The sequence below is a fragment of the Salvia miltiorrhiza genome, chromosome 1 (assembly GCF_028751815.1).
Source record: "Salvia miltiorrhiza cultivar Shanhuang (shh) chromosome 1, IMPLAD_Smil_shh, whole genome shotgun sequence".
Classification (NCBI taxonomy): domain Eukaryota; kingdom Viridiplantae; phylum Streptophyta; class Magnoliopsida; order Lamiales; family Lamiaceae; genus Salvia; species Salvia miltiorrhiza.
This window is the reverse complement of record NC_080387.1, coordinates 76,061,819-76,078,871: the sequence shown is the minus strand read 5'-3', so window position 1 is coordinate 76,078,871 and position 17,053 is coordinate 76,061,819. Positions and strand designations below refer to the sequence as shown.

Here is a 17,053-nt window from a genome sequence, read left to right as displayed (position 1 = left end):
CATAGTGACGAATTCATCGAAGCTGCCATTTTTGTTGATGTGTGCTTACATTTCTGTATCCTGAATTTTGATGTTTTGAATGTGAAGAAGGTTTGGTGAGAGAGAGCTGCATATTTCATTTTTACATTTGTCAAACTGGTGAAATAATCATATTGTGCTGCACAATTTGGAGTTTTGAGTTGGAATTTGGGTTTAAGAAAATGGTGATTGCGCCAAAATATGCGGGTTATCGATCAATTCTGATTTTACACATGAACTAAAATTCTGCCTTCAAATAAACGAACTTTCAATATTATTGATTTTTGTCACATAGTATAAAATTCCATCATTTTCAGTTATGACAGCTTCAGATATTAACTTTAACAGTGTAAATCAATTAATTAACCACCCCCTTTTTAAACATAATACATCAACTTTCCGATTAATCCAACGATCCCCACCACCTAAATCATATGCAATTGAAAACTAATCTCAAATATATTAACATAAACACCCTGTTGATGCTAACTATCCAGTTTTGTCAGCAAACACTACCCCAAAACAAAAATCTCAGGAAAAACTGATGAGACAAACAAGAAATTTCATTTTGTCAATTACATATAAAACAGCTCCCAAAATCTGATTGCACAATGCCTGATGTAGCTATCAGAATTGATCGATAACCCGCATATTTTGGCGCAATCACCATTTTCTTAAACCCAAATTCCAACTCAAAAACTCCAAATTGTGCAGCACAATATGATTATTTCACCAGTTTGACAAAATGTAAAAATGAAATATGCAGCTCTCTCTCACCAAACCTTCTTCACATTCAAAACACCAAATTCAGGATACAGAAATGTAAGCACACATCAACAAAAATGGCAGCTTCGATGAATTCGTCACTACGTAGCTCAAAGGCACCTGTGATTGACAGCCAGCGTGGGCAGAATCGCAGTGGCCTCACCCCCAATCACCACACCTCCACCATCTTTAACGCAACTAGTCGCGAACTTCACCCTACACCATCGAAACCTTCAACAAAAAGAAACAACTTCATCAAACAAAAGATAGATTCATACTTACATAAACTTATCTTTGAGCTGCCTGATGCTGTTTGCCTGCACTTCACCAACAACATCATCTCCGACGAAAATCGGTGCCCTAAATTCCAGCGTCTGCTTCACATAAATCGCCCCCGGCTGAGCAAGGACGCGGTAACAATCAAGCGCATTCACTTGCATAATTCATATGCAATTCAAAGAAACACTTACAAAATGAGAAACAATTATCCTAGGAAGCAACGAGCAATCCCGGGATAGGAGTGTCCGTGAATCCAGCGCTTCTGGCGCATTTCAAATCGAAGTGCAGCGGATTATGATCGTGTGTTAGCTTCGAGTAATCCGCGACTTCAGATATGGAAAATACTCTGGATTGCTTCAAAATGTCGCCGGGTTTAAGCACGTTTGATGATGCTGATGAAGAGTAATAATTGAATGAAGAAACAGAGTTGAAGAACAATCGCTGGTTGCAGTTGAAGGATTTGCTAAGTTTTCAACTGAAGAAATCTATCGGGAATTTTATCGAACGGTTGAAGTGCACTGACCTGACCACTGAACTGTGATTCAAAATACAAGGGTGCATTCATAAATAAGTAAATGGGTTTCGATTGGGATTGCAAAGAATTTGTGTTTAGTGAAACTTCGCTATTTTGCTTTGTCAATATATAAATAGGGGTTAAAGTTTCGATAAGACTCACTCTCACAAACGTGATTGATACTCAATCCACGTTCCACACCATAAAAATAAACACTCCAACAAGCTGAGTACAGATCAACGAACATAAAACCAACTCACGCTTCCAATGAAATAAAGTGTAAAACAACAGCACACACTCCCGAATTATATGCTCTCTGGATGCATGAAAATACTCTCACAAAGTAATCTATTTTCTTCTCCTTCTCCATCACACGCACAGATCTCAGATCTGTTTCTCTCTCTCTCTGTTCACGCACCCAAGCCTGCAATCCGACACCTCCTCCTTCAAGCAGGTCGTCCAAATGCTCACCGGCTCCACTGACGCCGCCGCCCTCGCCCGCCCCGAACCCTTCAGAAGCCCGATTCCGCCTGCTCTTCGGCCCACTGCCTCTTATCTGTCCTCTCTCTCTCTCTCCCACGCGTTTTTGACAGCGGACAGCCAAGAAGTGCCGTCGTTGCTACTGCTCCTTTCTCGGCTACATCAGCGGCGCCTGCCCTTCGGCCCCGCCGCCCTGCTCAACCGTCTCGGATCATGCCGCCTCGCCTCCTGCCAGTCAACAACACTCGATTCGCGAATCCGATTTTTTTTGGGGGGATTCGCCAGGTGGCGAATCCCACGCGAATCGCGCCCGCACCCGCCCCCCGCGCTAATCGGATACTGCACGGGGTTGATTTTGCGCGAATCCGTGCATCGTAGGACGGATGTATAATTTATGTGTTAATTTGATCAAAAATATTAACTATTAGACAACAATAATGTCATATCCGACTTCTTTCTCACTATATTTTGTTGTATCTCCTAGGTTACTAGTCTAAATCTCTGGACTCATCTGGACTCATTTGCTACTGGAATGCATACATGAAAGAGACGAATGTCGTGAGGTTGGAAGTCCAAATCGCTTGAACATGAATTATTTTTGAAATATTCTTGGATGATCCACCGCGAGAACCAAATTTTAAGCATCTTGTTATACTCCCTCCGTTCACGAAATGAATACTCATATTTCCTTTTTCGTCCGTCCACGAAATGAGTACTCATATTTCCTTCTTCGTCCGTCCACGAAATGAGTACTCATTTCTTTTTTTGACAAGTGTACCCAACACAACTCTTTAATTAATACCTTCAAAAAGTAGGAGCCTCATTCTATTCACATTACACTCAATATATTTTTTAAAACTCGTGCCGTTCACAAATGGATACTCATTTCGTGGACGGAGGGAGTACAACTTTTTGTTTTTTTCTTAATTAAGTAGCAAAAACACTCCTTACATTTACAATGAAAAACAACATCCATAAAATGGGGAGCTATTAAATGTTAAAAACGTTTTTCTCTGATAAACCCGAAGTGGATAAGATACGATGCAATGAAGGCCATGACGGATCAAGACTCGTTAGACCTAACACACATAAATAAAAACCAACTCAACATAAACCATCCACCAATTCGAACACATGCTACGAGCACAACGCTACATAATAAAGCAAAGCTGAAATACCAGTTCATACACTGTGTGCTATGCCTTACAGATACAAGTCTTGTTAGGCAGGAGATACAGTGATTCAGTACCGGTCTAAGGAAGGCGGGCGCCCTCCCTTACGAGGCCGGTCATATGGACCCGGCCTCTCGCGGTAGTTGCTTCTTCCATCATATCGTGCAGGCGCCACTCCACCTCCGTATCTGTCACCACTACCTCTTGGTCCGGCCTCTCTATCATAAGCTCGGTCTTTCCCGTACCCATTCACTGGGTAACGATCAGCGGTAGGGGGGAACCGGTCGACTGGGAATCGGTCGACAGGTGGGGGGTACCTGAGATCAGATGGGTATATGCCAATATGAGCAAGCAATCACTATGTTGTTGTACTTGCAGACACTCGTGACAGTTAAGAAACTACAAGTAAGAATACCTGTCGGTAGCATATCGATCACGGCTCCCGTACCGATCATCTTTGATTTCATAACGATCTCTATCATCATAACGACCTCTGTCATATTTATCATCCACGTACCTATCGCGAATATCTGCATAACGATCTCCACGGGTGGCAGCCCCAGGATATCTAGAACGTGGAGGAGAGAATGGGCGACCACCTCCTCGACCACCACCACCACCTCCAGCTGATGGACAATCTCGAGCCCAATGTCCAGGTCGGCCACATTTGAAGCAGTCATCCTGTCCTGCTGTAGGTCTATCTCTTCCACCATAACCCCCCCTTCCACCTGCAGAATAACTTCCATAGCGAGGCCCTTGATCTTCACCTCCCTTTGGCTGGGCCTTGTTAACAGAGATTACTCGGTCTCCAAGTTCTCGACCATGCATATCCCGAATTGCATCCTCCATTGCCCTGCGGTCCGCAAAGGTCAAGAAGCCAAATCCCCGAGGACGGCCCGTATCTCTTTCAAGCACAACCTACAGAAGGCCTATTTGTAAGATTTAACCAAACCAAACAACAGCCAATGCAAAACGTCAAGCAAATATCCCAAAAATATGATTGTCATATACATAATAAAAGATACCGAGTCTGAACAAGGAGTGAATTATTGTGATCGACACCAATAATTTAATTGCAGAACCTTTACCATGATAATATGTGATTCTAAGGAGGAGCAATCAAGTTGATCAAATATATCTACAATGATGTGTGATGTAAATCAATTACATAATTTCCTTAATCAAATCCAGTACAAGAAACACAATGTAGGGGTTTCAATTTGCCTATTTAGTATAGATGCCTAAAGCCATCAAGCCATTACAATAAATGTGAGCAGGGCTAGCTCAGAATGCATATATGTATCGTGTTTATAGTGCAAGAAGATCTTACATGAGTAGAAGAATCAGCAGAACTGTAGATACCAATACCATCATCTGATATTAGGTTTCATTCAGACCTCTCAAATTCCAAAAAACAAAGACCAGTAACAGAAAATCATGCAACCAAACAAGGATAGGAAACTGAATCACAATGTAACAATCAGATGGCTGCTCGATATCTCTTATTCTGAGTGTACTGTACTGAAAAGATCTCCATGATTCATTTACGCATCTGAGAACTTCTCATTCAGATGTATTGACACATCCCAGAACAATGAGCTCAAGGCATCTACGATCACACACTCGAAAAAAATTCAAAAAAAAATAATGTTCGGTTATGCTGCTGACTCAGTTTGTAATTCATGTTAGAGATGAAGTTCTAAGTTGCAACCTAAAGGAGAACTCTTTCTGGGAATCAACTTCAATACTTATTCAAAGATGTATATCTACTGGTTACAGAAAAGCTACGGGATAAGTGCCAGAATTCAAAAAGAAAAAGATCCCAAATTGTCGGTAAAAAGCTTTCCTCAGGAATAACTTTCCCTGTGATCTCGTCATGACATCTGCCTAAAAGTCACTGCAATTTTCATGCCTGCCATAGAAAATCTGAAATGAACACATCTTCTGTGAAACAACTAAAAGGAAGCACGACCAAAGCATAAGCTCTCGAGCAAGACTCTTTTCTTCCGCACAACACTAACACTCCATGCAACAGTAAAAGCATCATTTGTAGACTCATGGACAACACCTGTTAGCAATGTTATTCTGAAGCATGAACCAGGGCATCTTGCAGAAGCTTCATCCTCGTTCACCAGTTACAAAGGCTTATAGAACCCATTATGAAAAAAATTCAACCTGACACATCGACCATATAAGGACACTGCCTCAGACAACTTAACCCTAATAAGAATCAGCTGAGCTTCATTCATTCTTGTTTCAGACAAAAACTGATTTCTCTCAACATTACTTCCGTTCCATGTAAAAGATTTAAATTATCATATTTTCCAGTTTAATCAGCCACCCCATTATACGCTCTAAAAGATAAGTGAACACGGATTGACATCATCAGCAGATATATACAAAGCAAATGCTAGTTGAGGCACGGACTTCAATCATGGAAAAGAAACAGAGACATAAGAGACTTCTCAACTGTGGTTAAGGGAATAATGGGTTTTCCCAGCTCTGAGAAAACATTTCATGAATGCTTGGGCCACAAATCTGTTACCTGAACACTTTGAAAGCTCATAGAGGTAAGCAGAGTTTCTTGGAAATAAACAGGCCAAAGTCAACCCTTTTTCCTCTGGATTCTCTACAAAAACGGCCACCAACAACAGCCTTTGCAGCTACATTTTTTACTGACAGTGCTAGATACGGATGGGCTGCCTTAAAAGAGCTCAAGCAAGTTTCTTTCTTCTTCTTGATTAATTTTCTTTTTCTTTTATGGTATCAAGAATGAGAGAATACACTTACAGAAAATGGCAGATGACTTAAATACACTGTGGTCATATCATATGGAAAGATTTAATTTCTGTCCCTATAATCTGGAAAGTGCGCCAAGATGAAAACAACTGAGTTTAGATACGGATAAGTGAAATCTTCAAGAAGTGTGCCCAATTATGGAGCTAGCTGGTCGCATCCCTACTCGAATCCCTTAAAGGTAGAATGCAAACTACTGCCCATAGAATAAATAGTCACGAATGCCACTTCGTAAAAAAGTATCCAACACTTATTGCATCTTATGCTTCATGAGTCTAACCTATTACTTTCTCCTGAGAAAAAAAGATTTAAAAACAGCCTCATCAGAACAAAGGAGCGGCAAAATCCACTGAGCAGAAGATTAAGACTTTCCCAACTAAAACTGCTAGGCAGTGCCCATATCCAATTCTAAAAAATAGCCGATTGTATCGCCAGAAACACAACAGAATCTGTACTTCAGCAGTGCTGGAAATCCAATGGACCCAAAGTTCCTCCAAATCCCATACAAAAGGCATCTCAGTGTAAGAAAGACAAAAAGAACAGTATGAGTTTAATACAGTGATGAGGAAAGAGGTAATCTAACCAGAACAATAATAAAATTATTTCAAAAAAATATTATTAACAGCTGCACAGAATGTGCAGACAACATATTAGACAACAAAAAGGAATGGAGTCTGCAATCAAACTTAACATCTTAAACCCTAAATACCACCTTAAAAATATTATGTGAACCGCATAATTCAATTAACACAGGAGGCTTAAAAAGCACCACCCCTTCAACACAGAAATAAAACCTTCAAGTAACTTATTACACAAACAAACAGGAACAAGCACAGCTCCGTAATGAAACTCTAACATTATAAACCATAAAGACCACCTCCACAACATCAGGTGAACCCCCAACCAATCTCCAGAAAGTTATAGTTTATCGTTTTGGTAAATGGAAATTCAGGAAAATCGTAAGAAGAAGTGATAATTCAGAGGAAATTAATGCAACAGGCAAACACCTTCGACTATCCTCCCGGAGAAAATAAAAAATGAAAAACAAAAAAATAAATAAAGCAAATCTAAAGTTAAACTCAAACACACAGATAAAGTACGGGTATCACGCCAAAACAACCTTGGATAAATCATACGTGAAAAAATTTCACACGGCATAATAATTCAAGGAAATTGTAACCTGGCAGCTCATAATTTTTCCAAAACGACTAAAAGCACTTTCGAGCTGCCGCTCAGTAACATCCCACGATAAACCTCCGACGAATATACGGTAATCTTGGTCCTTGTCCCCCATCTCGACCAAATCTCTGGCTCAGAAAAAACCCTGAATTCAACGCGATAAGGAATTTAGTTGCATAAAATGACCGAAACAAATTTAGGAAGAAAAGGAAATACAAACAAATCCGGAGAGAAAAAGTAAAAATTTACAGAATGGTGGCGTGCGTGAGAGAAAGCAAAAGAGGAAATTAGGGTTGCCAGAAATTAGGAACCTAATTCGAAAAGGTTGAATTTTGAGAGCTGAGAGAATATTCTTATCTCGTGTGGTTTAGGTTTTCCTATCAAACCCTACTAGACGGGCAAGCATCCTTTTAATTTTTAATTTTTTTAAAAGGTTAAATGGGAGGGTGCAATTAATTTCAATCTTTCAAATAGATAAATAATTAATCAATTCTTTTTTCTTTGAATTTAAATTTCTAATAAAAAATAACGACAAATAATTTATCCGACATGGATTTTGTTGTACATATAGTTAGATGTATTTTTTCTAATAATCTCGAAGCTTTATCTTGGTCAATAAATGCCAAACACTAACAAATTTTTGCATTGCTTTATATGTACAAAAAATAGTGTCAAACTATTTAACGTGTCAAAACTCATCAAACGAGACCGACAATAAATCCAAATCGCAAATCTACGTTTTTGTGTGATAATATTATTCTTGAGTTTCAGGCAAATTCCAATGCCCAAAAAATTCATTTAATTCGCATTTTCTGTACAATAAACTTTACCACAATGAATGGCGAGAATACCTTTTACACTTGAGTTAGAAATGATGAGGGGAAAAAAAAAAAAAAAGAGTAGAAAAAATACACAACTGTACAAGAGCTGGTTGTACACTAGAGCAACCACAGGTTGAGGTGTATCTCCGCTTCATCTTCTGCCTCAACAATTCATTCAGGCAGGAATGGCAGCCTAGCAACACTAGTCCCTCCTTCGCCGCCTGAGGCGGGGTCGGAGCGGCCCATCTTCACCTTCACAAAACTCGAGGGCTTCGAAGCTCTCTTGCTCAGTTTGTGGGGAAGGATTTGCAGCCTCGGGTTAGATTCGGTTCCTGAGTTTTCCACAGCTAGCTGATAGCTTTTCACTAGCTCGAGCTGTCGGGCGACGATGTCGGAGCGCCTGGGGAGAAGCTCCACCGGCTCACCACCAGGAATCACTATGTACTCGATAGCAAGTCGAACTTCCTGCATGAGAAGATGAAAATAATACGAATCACTCACAAAGTGTAAGGGCTCGTTTGCTACGGACGATGAGGGTGTATAATGTGTTTTCTTTTTTGGAAAAGAAAAACACAGAAATTCATTCAAGACTAAATCTAAAGCATCATTTCAAGAACAAAGTAAACGAAAATGTCACGCACCTCCAACGCATCAATCTCCTCCAACGAGGGTCTCCTCTTTGGAGCGTCGTCTTCAACCTCAATATCGGAAGTAGTAATGGATTTCTTCTGCGTAAAAGTGAAGGAATCCATTTCAAGAATCATCCGTACGGCCTTCACCATTTGCGCCATCGTGGTGGACTGAACATGAAACCAAAGATTCTCAACATCAAAACGACCAATTTCTGCTGGTAAAGAAACAGCTTTTGGCATACCTTGATAACAAATACGGGCAGCTGATGATATTTCGCCACACCGCGGATCCAAGGGTTCTGTTTCATTTCGTGACTCGATGCCAGAATCGCATCAGCCGAACCAATATCATCCGTAACATCTACTTTTTCCTCGAGCCCCATCACAGCTGCTACTTGTAATAAATCAGCTTCTTGGATCTGAAACAGAGGCAGTCACAAATTTAGTGCAAATGGTCATTTCAGTTGAAACCATAGACGAGAAAGAAGGCCGATTGGTACCTTGTAGGTATAAACGGATAACGGGGAGCTCTTTCTGACTGGAGATATGTTAGGACGCACTTTCTTGGACTTGGGAGAATAATCTTCATCTTCCAAGTCAGAATCTATGTTAGTATGTTCCTTTTCGACAGCTTTTGTTGCCCTAACGTCTCGAACTTGGTGTTCTTCAGCAGGTTCGCTCAATTTCAATGTAGTAGTAGCTTCATCGTCTACTCCATGGGCTTCAATCAACTTAGATTTCCGAGGTGTTATCACCTTTGCATCTCCGATATGGTTGTCTTCAGTAGGCTGAATTGGTTTCGAGGAATTATCTTCTTCGGGATCTATGCGCCTGACTTCAAACAACGGAGATTTCCCTGAAAAAAGTGGCACTTGCAGTTAATGAACGAAGCAAGAGATGACTCATAAAGCTCACGAAGCTACTTGACAAATTCGAATACCTGCCAGTATAGCATCTACAGTTGCATCTAATCTGTGATGAACTCGACACTCAGTTTTCGATATAATCTCAACCGCACAAGTAAATGACGGAGGGCCTTTCCTCTCTAGAATAGTTTTCTGCACTTTCCTCTTTCGTGCTTCTTCATCACCAAGAGTCACACTCTGTTTTAACAAAGTGAAATAGTCGGTTTTAACTCATGTTTGATGGCAGAAAAGATAAGAGTAATACACTACAAGATGAGCAAACCGATGCCTCGGATCATGGCATGGATAGTATTCTTATACCGATGGGCTAAACAATGTTCGTCCGATAGATGCAGCATATCTCGTAAATCAGTATTATAAGGCAAGGGAAGCTGTCCGCACCTCTATTCCACCAACAAGAGTCTGCAATGAGGGATTTTTTATGATACTCTCGATAGTAATCCCATGAGCTGTGGCAACAAGCTGAACCCCTCTTTGAGCTATTGTACTGGCAGCCAATGCTTCAAGCTCCGTCCCAATTTCATCAATTATAATGGTTTGCGGCATGTGATTTTCAACTGCTTCAATCATTACCTAATCTCAATTGAACACAGAGTCGATCTTCAGAGGCTAGAATACGAAATTACATGAACTCTATGAACCAGTCCAGAAGGGAGCACTCACATCATGTTGCAAGTGAACGTTTGGAACTTGCATTCTTCTAGCACGGCCTATACCAGAATGAGGAACGTCCCCATCGCCACCAATTTCATTTGATGTATCAACAATCACGACACGTTTCTTCTGGTCATCCGCAAGGATCCTGGCAGTTTCTCTGAGAAAGCAAATTCATTCACACTCACATTTTATGGACAATGCAAGATAAGCAAGAGCAACAAATGAAAAAACGTGCTTTTACAATTCCATCATCCAAATGTTACCAAGAAGTGCATTTGCAGGCATAAAAGAAACAAGTTTTTGGGTGATCAACATGATATATACCTGATTAAGGTTGTTTTGCCAACTCCAGGAGGCCCTATAACCAATATGGATCCTCCACTTTCAACTAAGTCGCGTATAATGTCAGCGCTACCAGATACAGCTCGACCCACCCGGCATGTGAGCCCTATAATTTGCATTTTACGATTTCGAATGGCACTTATACGATGAAGAGAGTGATTAATCCCGGAACGGTTGTCATCAGAGAACTCACCCACCTAAGCACCATCAACTAACTTCATACAAATTTCTAAAGCCCAATTTTTTAAAGAACAAACAAGTCCTAAACAACCTTTATCTCATCATCATAAGCAGTGATTAACAAAATCTTTTCTAACTAAAATAGGAAGAGTGATCTTAATTCATAATGACACATTTCCAAATAAATCATCATAAATAGCTCTTTCTATTTATCAGCATTGTGTTTAGATAAGCTTAGTGCTCAAAAATGTTGATTCCATTTTTCAAGGTTTACTAAAATCAACCTTAGAGATGGCATGGAGCAGATCCTCCGGCATCACCGGTTGCTCCGAGATCACCGAATCGCCCGAAGGAAATCGAGCAAGCGGCTTCCTCCCCAAGTCCATCACCACCTCGATCAGCTCCCCAATCTTCTCGTGCCTAAACAACTCGTGCCTCATCCTCAAAGGCACTATCTCGAGAAACAAGTCCATGTCCGAGACAACCTCATCGCCGCGGCGGCCAGAGCTGGACACGGAGGCCGTGTTGGAGGAGGCCGACGAGAAGCCATTTCCCAACGCCGTCGGCCTTCGAATCTCCGGCGACCTCGCCTCCGGCGATGGAGCTCGGGACGACGAGATCCTCCCCCGCCCACCACGTGTTCGACGAACGGCCGCAGAGAAGGAAGGAGCCGCGGACTTGTGCAGGTACGCGAAGGTTGAATTGGGGATTTGCTGAGCTGAGCACCATGAGGTGTGAAGATCGATCAGCACGAAATGGGAATTCAGAGCCCTCATTTTCTCTCACTGCTACTGTTCGGAATAAAATAATCAACACATATATAGATAAAAATTAATCGAGTTTTTTTTGCTTGTGGAATGCGAACTCTGATTGGAAGTTGAGAAATGAATTGGGAAGAGAGAGAGGAAGATTCGTTGGGATCTCCATTGGGATTGGAAGGTGAGAGAGAGAGAGGGGTCCATTGAAGAGAGCAACGAACTGTCCACATGAAATTGCACCACGTGGTGTGGCTGCTTCAGACCACACGTTTCGGTTACGTTACCTATTTGGTCTGTATGTCTGAATTTTCCATCCCAATTTTAGAAAAATTAGTAGTACCAAATATCTATCACAATTACACACGCATTGTTATTGCAATATTGCTTCCAAACATTTCTAATCCTAAAATTATTTACAGAGCAGTAAGTGATGAAAAAATGAAGTTACTCATTTACACGATGCTTTGAATAATAATTTACACAAGTTTCTATCCCCAGCATGAGGTTGGTAGATGATACAAAGAGGAAATTTCAACAAACACTTGCACCACATTCTATACAGTAAATGGCCTGAGAAAATCAAAGTCCAAACTACCTTAATCATTCCCAACCCATCAGCTTCTTCCTCACACATTCTTTGATCTCGTCTCGAGTGGCGGATAAACAGTCGCATTCGTCGAGCAGGATCCTGTACACTTCCCATTCCCGATCGTTGATTCTATGTCTACCTATCTCGACCTGAAAAAGAATGATCGAACGAGCTTCACTATGATGAGCAGAAGAGTGACTATGGGTAGGGAGCATCTTACTGAAAATATGCTTATGTTGAGATTCTTGAGGGCGAGGGTGATGTCGTAGAACACGAGAGGCCGGCCCCTGCCTGACAGCTCGACAGGGTTGACCACCAGCAGCTCGGTCTCGGGACCCCTGCTCACAACGTCTACTCGAAGAGGGTGGACGAGCTCCATTTCCAGTCGAGAGCTCAGGGCGTTCTTCTTGTGCGTGTCTGTTATCTTCTTACCATCGGCATGCATTAGGAACAAGTCCATCTCGCAGTTCCCTTTGGGATTCGCGAAGAAACGGCCGTAGGAGATCTGACAGAAGATCAGGAATCTCAGTTGAAAATGCAGTGCAAAAAGCAAAAACCAATTAAACGTTCAAAAAACTTATGGTCATCAATAATAGTAAATTTAGAAATATGCCGCTATGTATGGAAAAAGGCAAGATGAGCAGTTATAAAATATACCTGGATGTTGTAATCTTTGAGTGTTCTCATGATATCATAAATGAGGCCCTTGTGATCCTGGCAGAAGATCTGAACCAGGGTGTGAGAAGGGCTGAGGGAGTTATCAAACGCGATGGATACAGAATCGGAGGCCAGTATCCCGGCCGAATGTTCGCCAGAAAGAGCTGGACTCGAGATGTTTTCCGAAACCGAAGATGGAAGGAATGACTGCAAGCACGAAGCAACTTCCGGAGCAGCCAACTCGATATCACAACTCATCATGGCATCGCCTAGTACAACCGTTAGGCACTTGATCGTTTCATCCCGCCTTGTATTTGTACGAAGTAGTTCCCTACATTATACAGAGCATTAAGTTAAAGAACACCACATTCCAGCTTAATATACATAACATGAATAGGCTCTTGTAGCTTCACACCCTCTAAGATAAACAAGAAAATCGAGCCTAGATGGTCCATAAACAACTTCAGATAATTAGAAATGCTAAAGTTTGACGAATGGTTAAAATATTAAAATATTAGATGTTCAAACATATTATTTGTAAATACAAGAGAGCCTTTTATTATCATAGATGAGGTAGGTACACCCTCCCACCCCGGGAGCCACGGGGCTAGAATATGAACCTAGAGAGAAGTGACATCATCGGCTGAAGGCCAATATATTTAACATATTCCTATCACAGATGTTGAAGTCATAAACACATGTGCACTATAGATGCTCGATGACGTTTTACTAGTTAGATTAAACTGAGGAATCTGGTTCGAGATGGTTAAAGGGAATGCAACCCATTCAAAGGATTAGAAGACAGACTGACGTTGTGTAGTGATTGTTCATATTCTCCTGGAATCAACCTAGTGGTCCAGTAGATTCAAGAAGCTCCATTTTCCTTTATAGTTTAAAGCATTTCAACGACTAAGGTCAAACCATTAATCCAATGAAACAAAGATGACGGGCAGTTGGGCTGTCGATTTTGAAGGAAAGGAAACAATATTTCAAATGCCATGCGAAATGGTTTTGAGACGGTCCCCTCATTGTACTTCCAAATTATTTAATTTTTTAGAACTTCCAAATCTGCAGACGGCAGAGCATCAGACGAGATACAAATAAGGACAAACCTCGTATCTGTGACAAAGAAGAGGTCCATCACTCTTCCATCAGGTGCCGTGTAAACTTTGACTCTTTTTATTGTTAGCTCCAGCTTACAGAGAACCTCAGTGACATCTGAAATCGAAACAAAAAAAGAAACAAATGCAAAAAAAAGTTAAAAAAAACTTGTCCAAGTTTTCAAGTTGGCACCAAACGTTCAAGTCCCTTTTGAACTTCCTTGATTAATATAAACTATGAACAATGACATGTAGACTCAATCTTAAACAACAATTTAAGTTCCACTATGTGATTCCTCATGCTGACTGTAAACTGTCATCAGACTCACAACGAAAATAACTAAGGGCGGCTGTGGAATTCATCCACAACGAGCATATAATATCATATATTTCTTTTCAAAGTCAGCCAGCCAATAAACTCAATTTTGAAGTCAACTTTGGCTATAGATGATGGATAAGGGGAAAAAAGTATCCTTAATAACAACATTATTTGATAATCAAGTAATTTCAGATAAACGACAACCTATTATCATTCATCAAGTCAAAAGGTACCATGTAAAAGGCCTTTCCGGTCATAAGAGCACCAAAACTTGAGCAGGAAAACCTCCGGGGGTCTTGGCTGCTGAAATTCCGGGATATAGTAGAATATCCCGGATGCTGATGGAGTACAAGTAGGGCAAACCTCAAGCAGCCTATTCTTCAAGAGGTTCCACCTAGTCGTGGGCTTACCAACAACCCAGAAAACCAAGTAACACCATTTACCATCCGTAGAAACGTCTGTTTCAACCAAAATGATAGAGGGATATCCAATTAGTTTCTTCATCAATTTAGGGCAAAAAGAGAGCTCTAACTGTAAACTCGAAAGCTTCTTCGACTAATTGAAACGAGCCTTAACAAAAACAACACGTGGAGCAAGATTTAGGGCCTTCACTCATTTGAATTCTGAAATCATTCTTGAGCATATGCATACTAAAATCTTGAACTCTTTATACTTCTTTGCACCAAGAAAACCCAAATTATTCAAACTTGAAAGTAAAGCTCAAATTAAGGAAGTTCAAAACTTGATCAGAACAGCTAAAATAGGTAAATATAAATCTTGTAATCCCACTTTACAAATCCTACTACAACACAAGATAATACTATTCAAGAAACAAACAAAAGCAAACACACACACACACACACACACAATCTCTTATCCAAATTCCTGCTTAAATATAAACAAGAAGACATAAGCAACACACACACACATAAAGATCACAGTTTGCATCCCAACCATGTCAAGAACACAAACCTATACTTTTTTTACTGAGAAAAAGTGAACAATTAAGCTGAAAGAGAAGCATAAGATTATCAAAGAACTACCTCCTCTAGCAATGCTAATCCCAAAAAGTAATATAATTCTACACAGATCACAACCAAGCCCAGTTTTATCTGGGCAATTCACAGTGATCACAGTGTGCTCACAATCCCCTTCAGCTTCTTTAATCACAACTGCATCTTCATAGATGATTCCCATCTCAACTGTCTCTCTTTCTTTTTCCCCACTGTTTCTCCAAATTTAGGAAGTGGGGAAAGAGCAAATCTTTATTATTCTTCTCTTTGTGGGTCGGTTTCTTGAAATTTAAAGTAACGATTTTAGCTCGCTTTTTTCCCCTTTGGAAAACGAGGAAAGTGGATACTGTCAAAAACGCACCCACAAACAGCGCAAGCAGATAAAATGGTTGCCAACATATGTTGGATTAAAAGGGATTGTGTTTCTCTCTCATCCTCATCGTGTAAGGGTGAATTTTTTCCAAAATGTTTGGGGTAGGAAATGGATAGAGACTAGAGAGAGATAAAAAAGAGAATCTTGGCTTGGGGATTCCGCAAACACATTCTTTTATTTTATTTTTCCAATTTTGTTGCTATTATTATCGTTTTGGGGCGTGTCCATTTTGAGGGAGCGTTTGTATTTTCTTATTTTATTTTACTTATTTTCATCTTCCATCAAAAAATAAAACTCGTCACTAAATCAATGTCACATCTCAAAATCCTACAAAAATTATTAAGAATTCTTACTTTACATCTATTCTTGATTTCAAGTCTTTAAATGTTCGATTTTTCATCAGAGTAAATAGAGCAACTTTACCAACTTTCTCGAGTATGATTTAGTATTAACATAAAATAGTATTCCCTCCGTCCCATTGATCTTGTCCCGTATTTCTTTTTTATTTGTCCCATCATCTTGTCCCATTTCTATAAATAACACTCTTACGTTATCATTTTATCACTTTCTCTCTCCTACTTTATCACCTTCTCTCTCTTTCTCTCTCCTACTTTATCTACACACTTAACACTACTAATACTCTCCTTAATAATCGTGCCGAAACCAAATGGGACAAGCCCAATGGGACGGAGGGAGTATTTGATGATGGAGAGAGTATAATTGATTATAATCCATGCACTTAGATAGTTAGATAGACCGATTGATATATTCACAATATTTGATAATATTATAACATCACACATAACACACGTTTGATAAAGTGAAATTGATACGATCAGTATCAATGGCGAAGCTTTTCGAGCAAGCTCAAACTCCAAAAATCAAGAGAGAAGAAAGAAGTTTGATAACTATCAACCAAAATATATTCATTCATACTCAATAAACTTGGAGATTACATCATTTATACCTAATAATAAAAACCTAATGGGCTAATGGGCTAGAACATAATAGGGCCAAGCTAGGGGATGGGCTGGGTGTATCATTCCCCACCCCTTCACAATCACCTTGTCCTCAAGGTGAAGCTATGAAAAAAATGGTGGTAGGAAGACAGCAGATGATTCAGCCTGCTAATTACATAAATGAAACAAAATAGTGCCGACATAAAGATTGCCCGTCACATGCTTGGTAAGAAGCTCAGGCTGGAATCTAGCTGAAAGCTTGATAAAAGCTATGCCCACCATGTGCTCGACATTAGTCCCAGCCGAAAACCTGCACAAAAATAAACTTAAGAACTGATACGGCGTGGTATGGAATCGGCTGGGTAATCCCAAGAGATCCGGCGGCGGTTCACCGCATAGGTGAACTTCTTGACTGGCGAAAACAAGCATAAAAGGGTAAAAGCTAGAGACGACTCCCGCGGTTAAAATGTCCACACTAGCAGCAAATTTGGGTCCAAAAGCATCGGAGATAGTCTCTTCCTCAG

General features: G+C 40.4%; 4 protein-coding genes across 4 annotated transcripts; all 4 read right to left on the bottom strand.

Moving 5' to 3' along the window:
* Nucleotides 1-703: 703 nt before the first annotated feature.
* Nucleotides 704-1,518, bottom strand: LOC131006318 (3-hydroxyacyl-[acyl-carrier-protein] dehydratase FERN, mitochondrial-like). The gene is made up of 2 exons (XM_057933519.1): nt 1,066-1,518; nt 704-999 (listed from the first exon to the last, which is right to left on the bottom strand). Exons 1-2 carry the CDS (start codon nt 1,221-1,223, stop codon nt 894-896), a joined length of 264 nt encoding a protein of 87 aa, XP_057789502.1. The 5' UTR covers nt 1,224-1,518; the 3' UTR covers nt 704-893.
* Nucleotides 1,519-3,145: 1,627 nt separating this feature from the next.
* On the bottom strand, nt 3,146-7,336 carry LOC131006317 (glycine-rich RNA-binding protein RZ1C-like). Its single transcript, XM_057933518.1, has 3 exons — nt 7,205-7,336; nt 3,644-4,146; nt 3,146-3,545 (listed from the first exon to the last, which is right to left on the bottom strand). The coding sequence occupies exons 1-3, from the start codon at nt 7,316-7,318 to the stop codon at nt 3,299-3,301; spliced, it is 864 nt and encodes a 287-aa protein (XP_057789501.1). The 5' UTR covers nt 7,319-7,336; the 3' UTR covers nt 3,146-3,298.
* On the bottom strand, nt 3,146-11,831 carry LOC131006314 (protein SEEDLING PLASTID DEVELOPMENT 1). Its single transcript, XM_057933516.1, has 10 exons — nt 11,046-11,831; nt 10,564-10,778; nt 10,246-10,396; nt 9,964-10,155; nt 9,597-9,759; nt 9,157-9,512; nt 8,899-9,075; nt 8,666-8,824; nt 7,453-8,489; nt 3,146-7,348 (listed from the first exon to the last, which is right to left on the bottom strand). The coding sequence occupies exons 1-9, from the start codon at nt 11,535-11,537 to the stop codon at nt 8,196-8,198; spliced, it is 2,199 nt and encodes a 732-aa protein (XP_057789499.1). The 5' UTR covers nt 11,538-11,831; the 3' UTR covers nt 3,146-7,348; nt 7,453-8,195.
* Nucleotides 11,832-11,947: 116 nt separating this feature from the next.
* LOC131006316 (ACT domain-containing protein ACR10-like) lies at nt 11,948-15,754 on the bottom strand. Its single transcript, XM_057933517.1, has 6 exons — nt 15,228-15,754; nt 14,418-14,642; nt 13,878-13,983; nt 12,766-13,096; nt 12,329-12,613; nt 11,948-12,257 (listed from the first exon to the last, which is right to left on the bottom strand). Exons 1-6 carry the CDS (start codon nt 15,379-15,381, stop codon nt 12,120-12,122), a joined length of 1,239 nt encoding a protein of 412 aa, XP_057789500.1. The 5' UTR covers nt 15,382-15,754; the 3' UTR covers nt 11,948-12,119.
* Between the last annotated feature and the right edge of the window lie 1,299 nt (nt 15,755-17,053).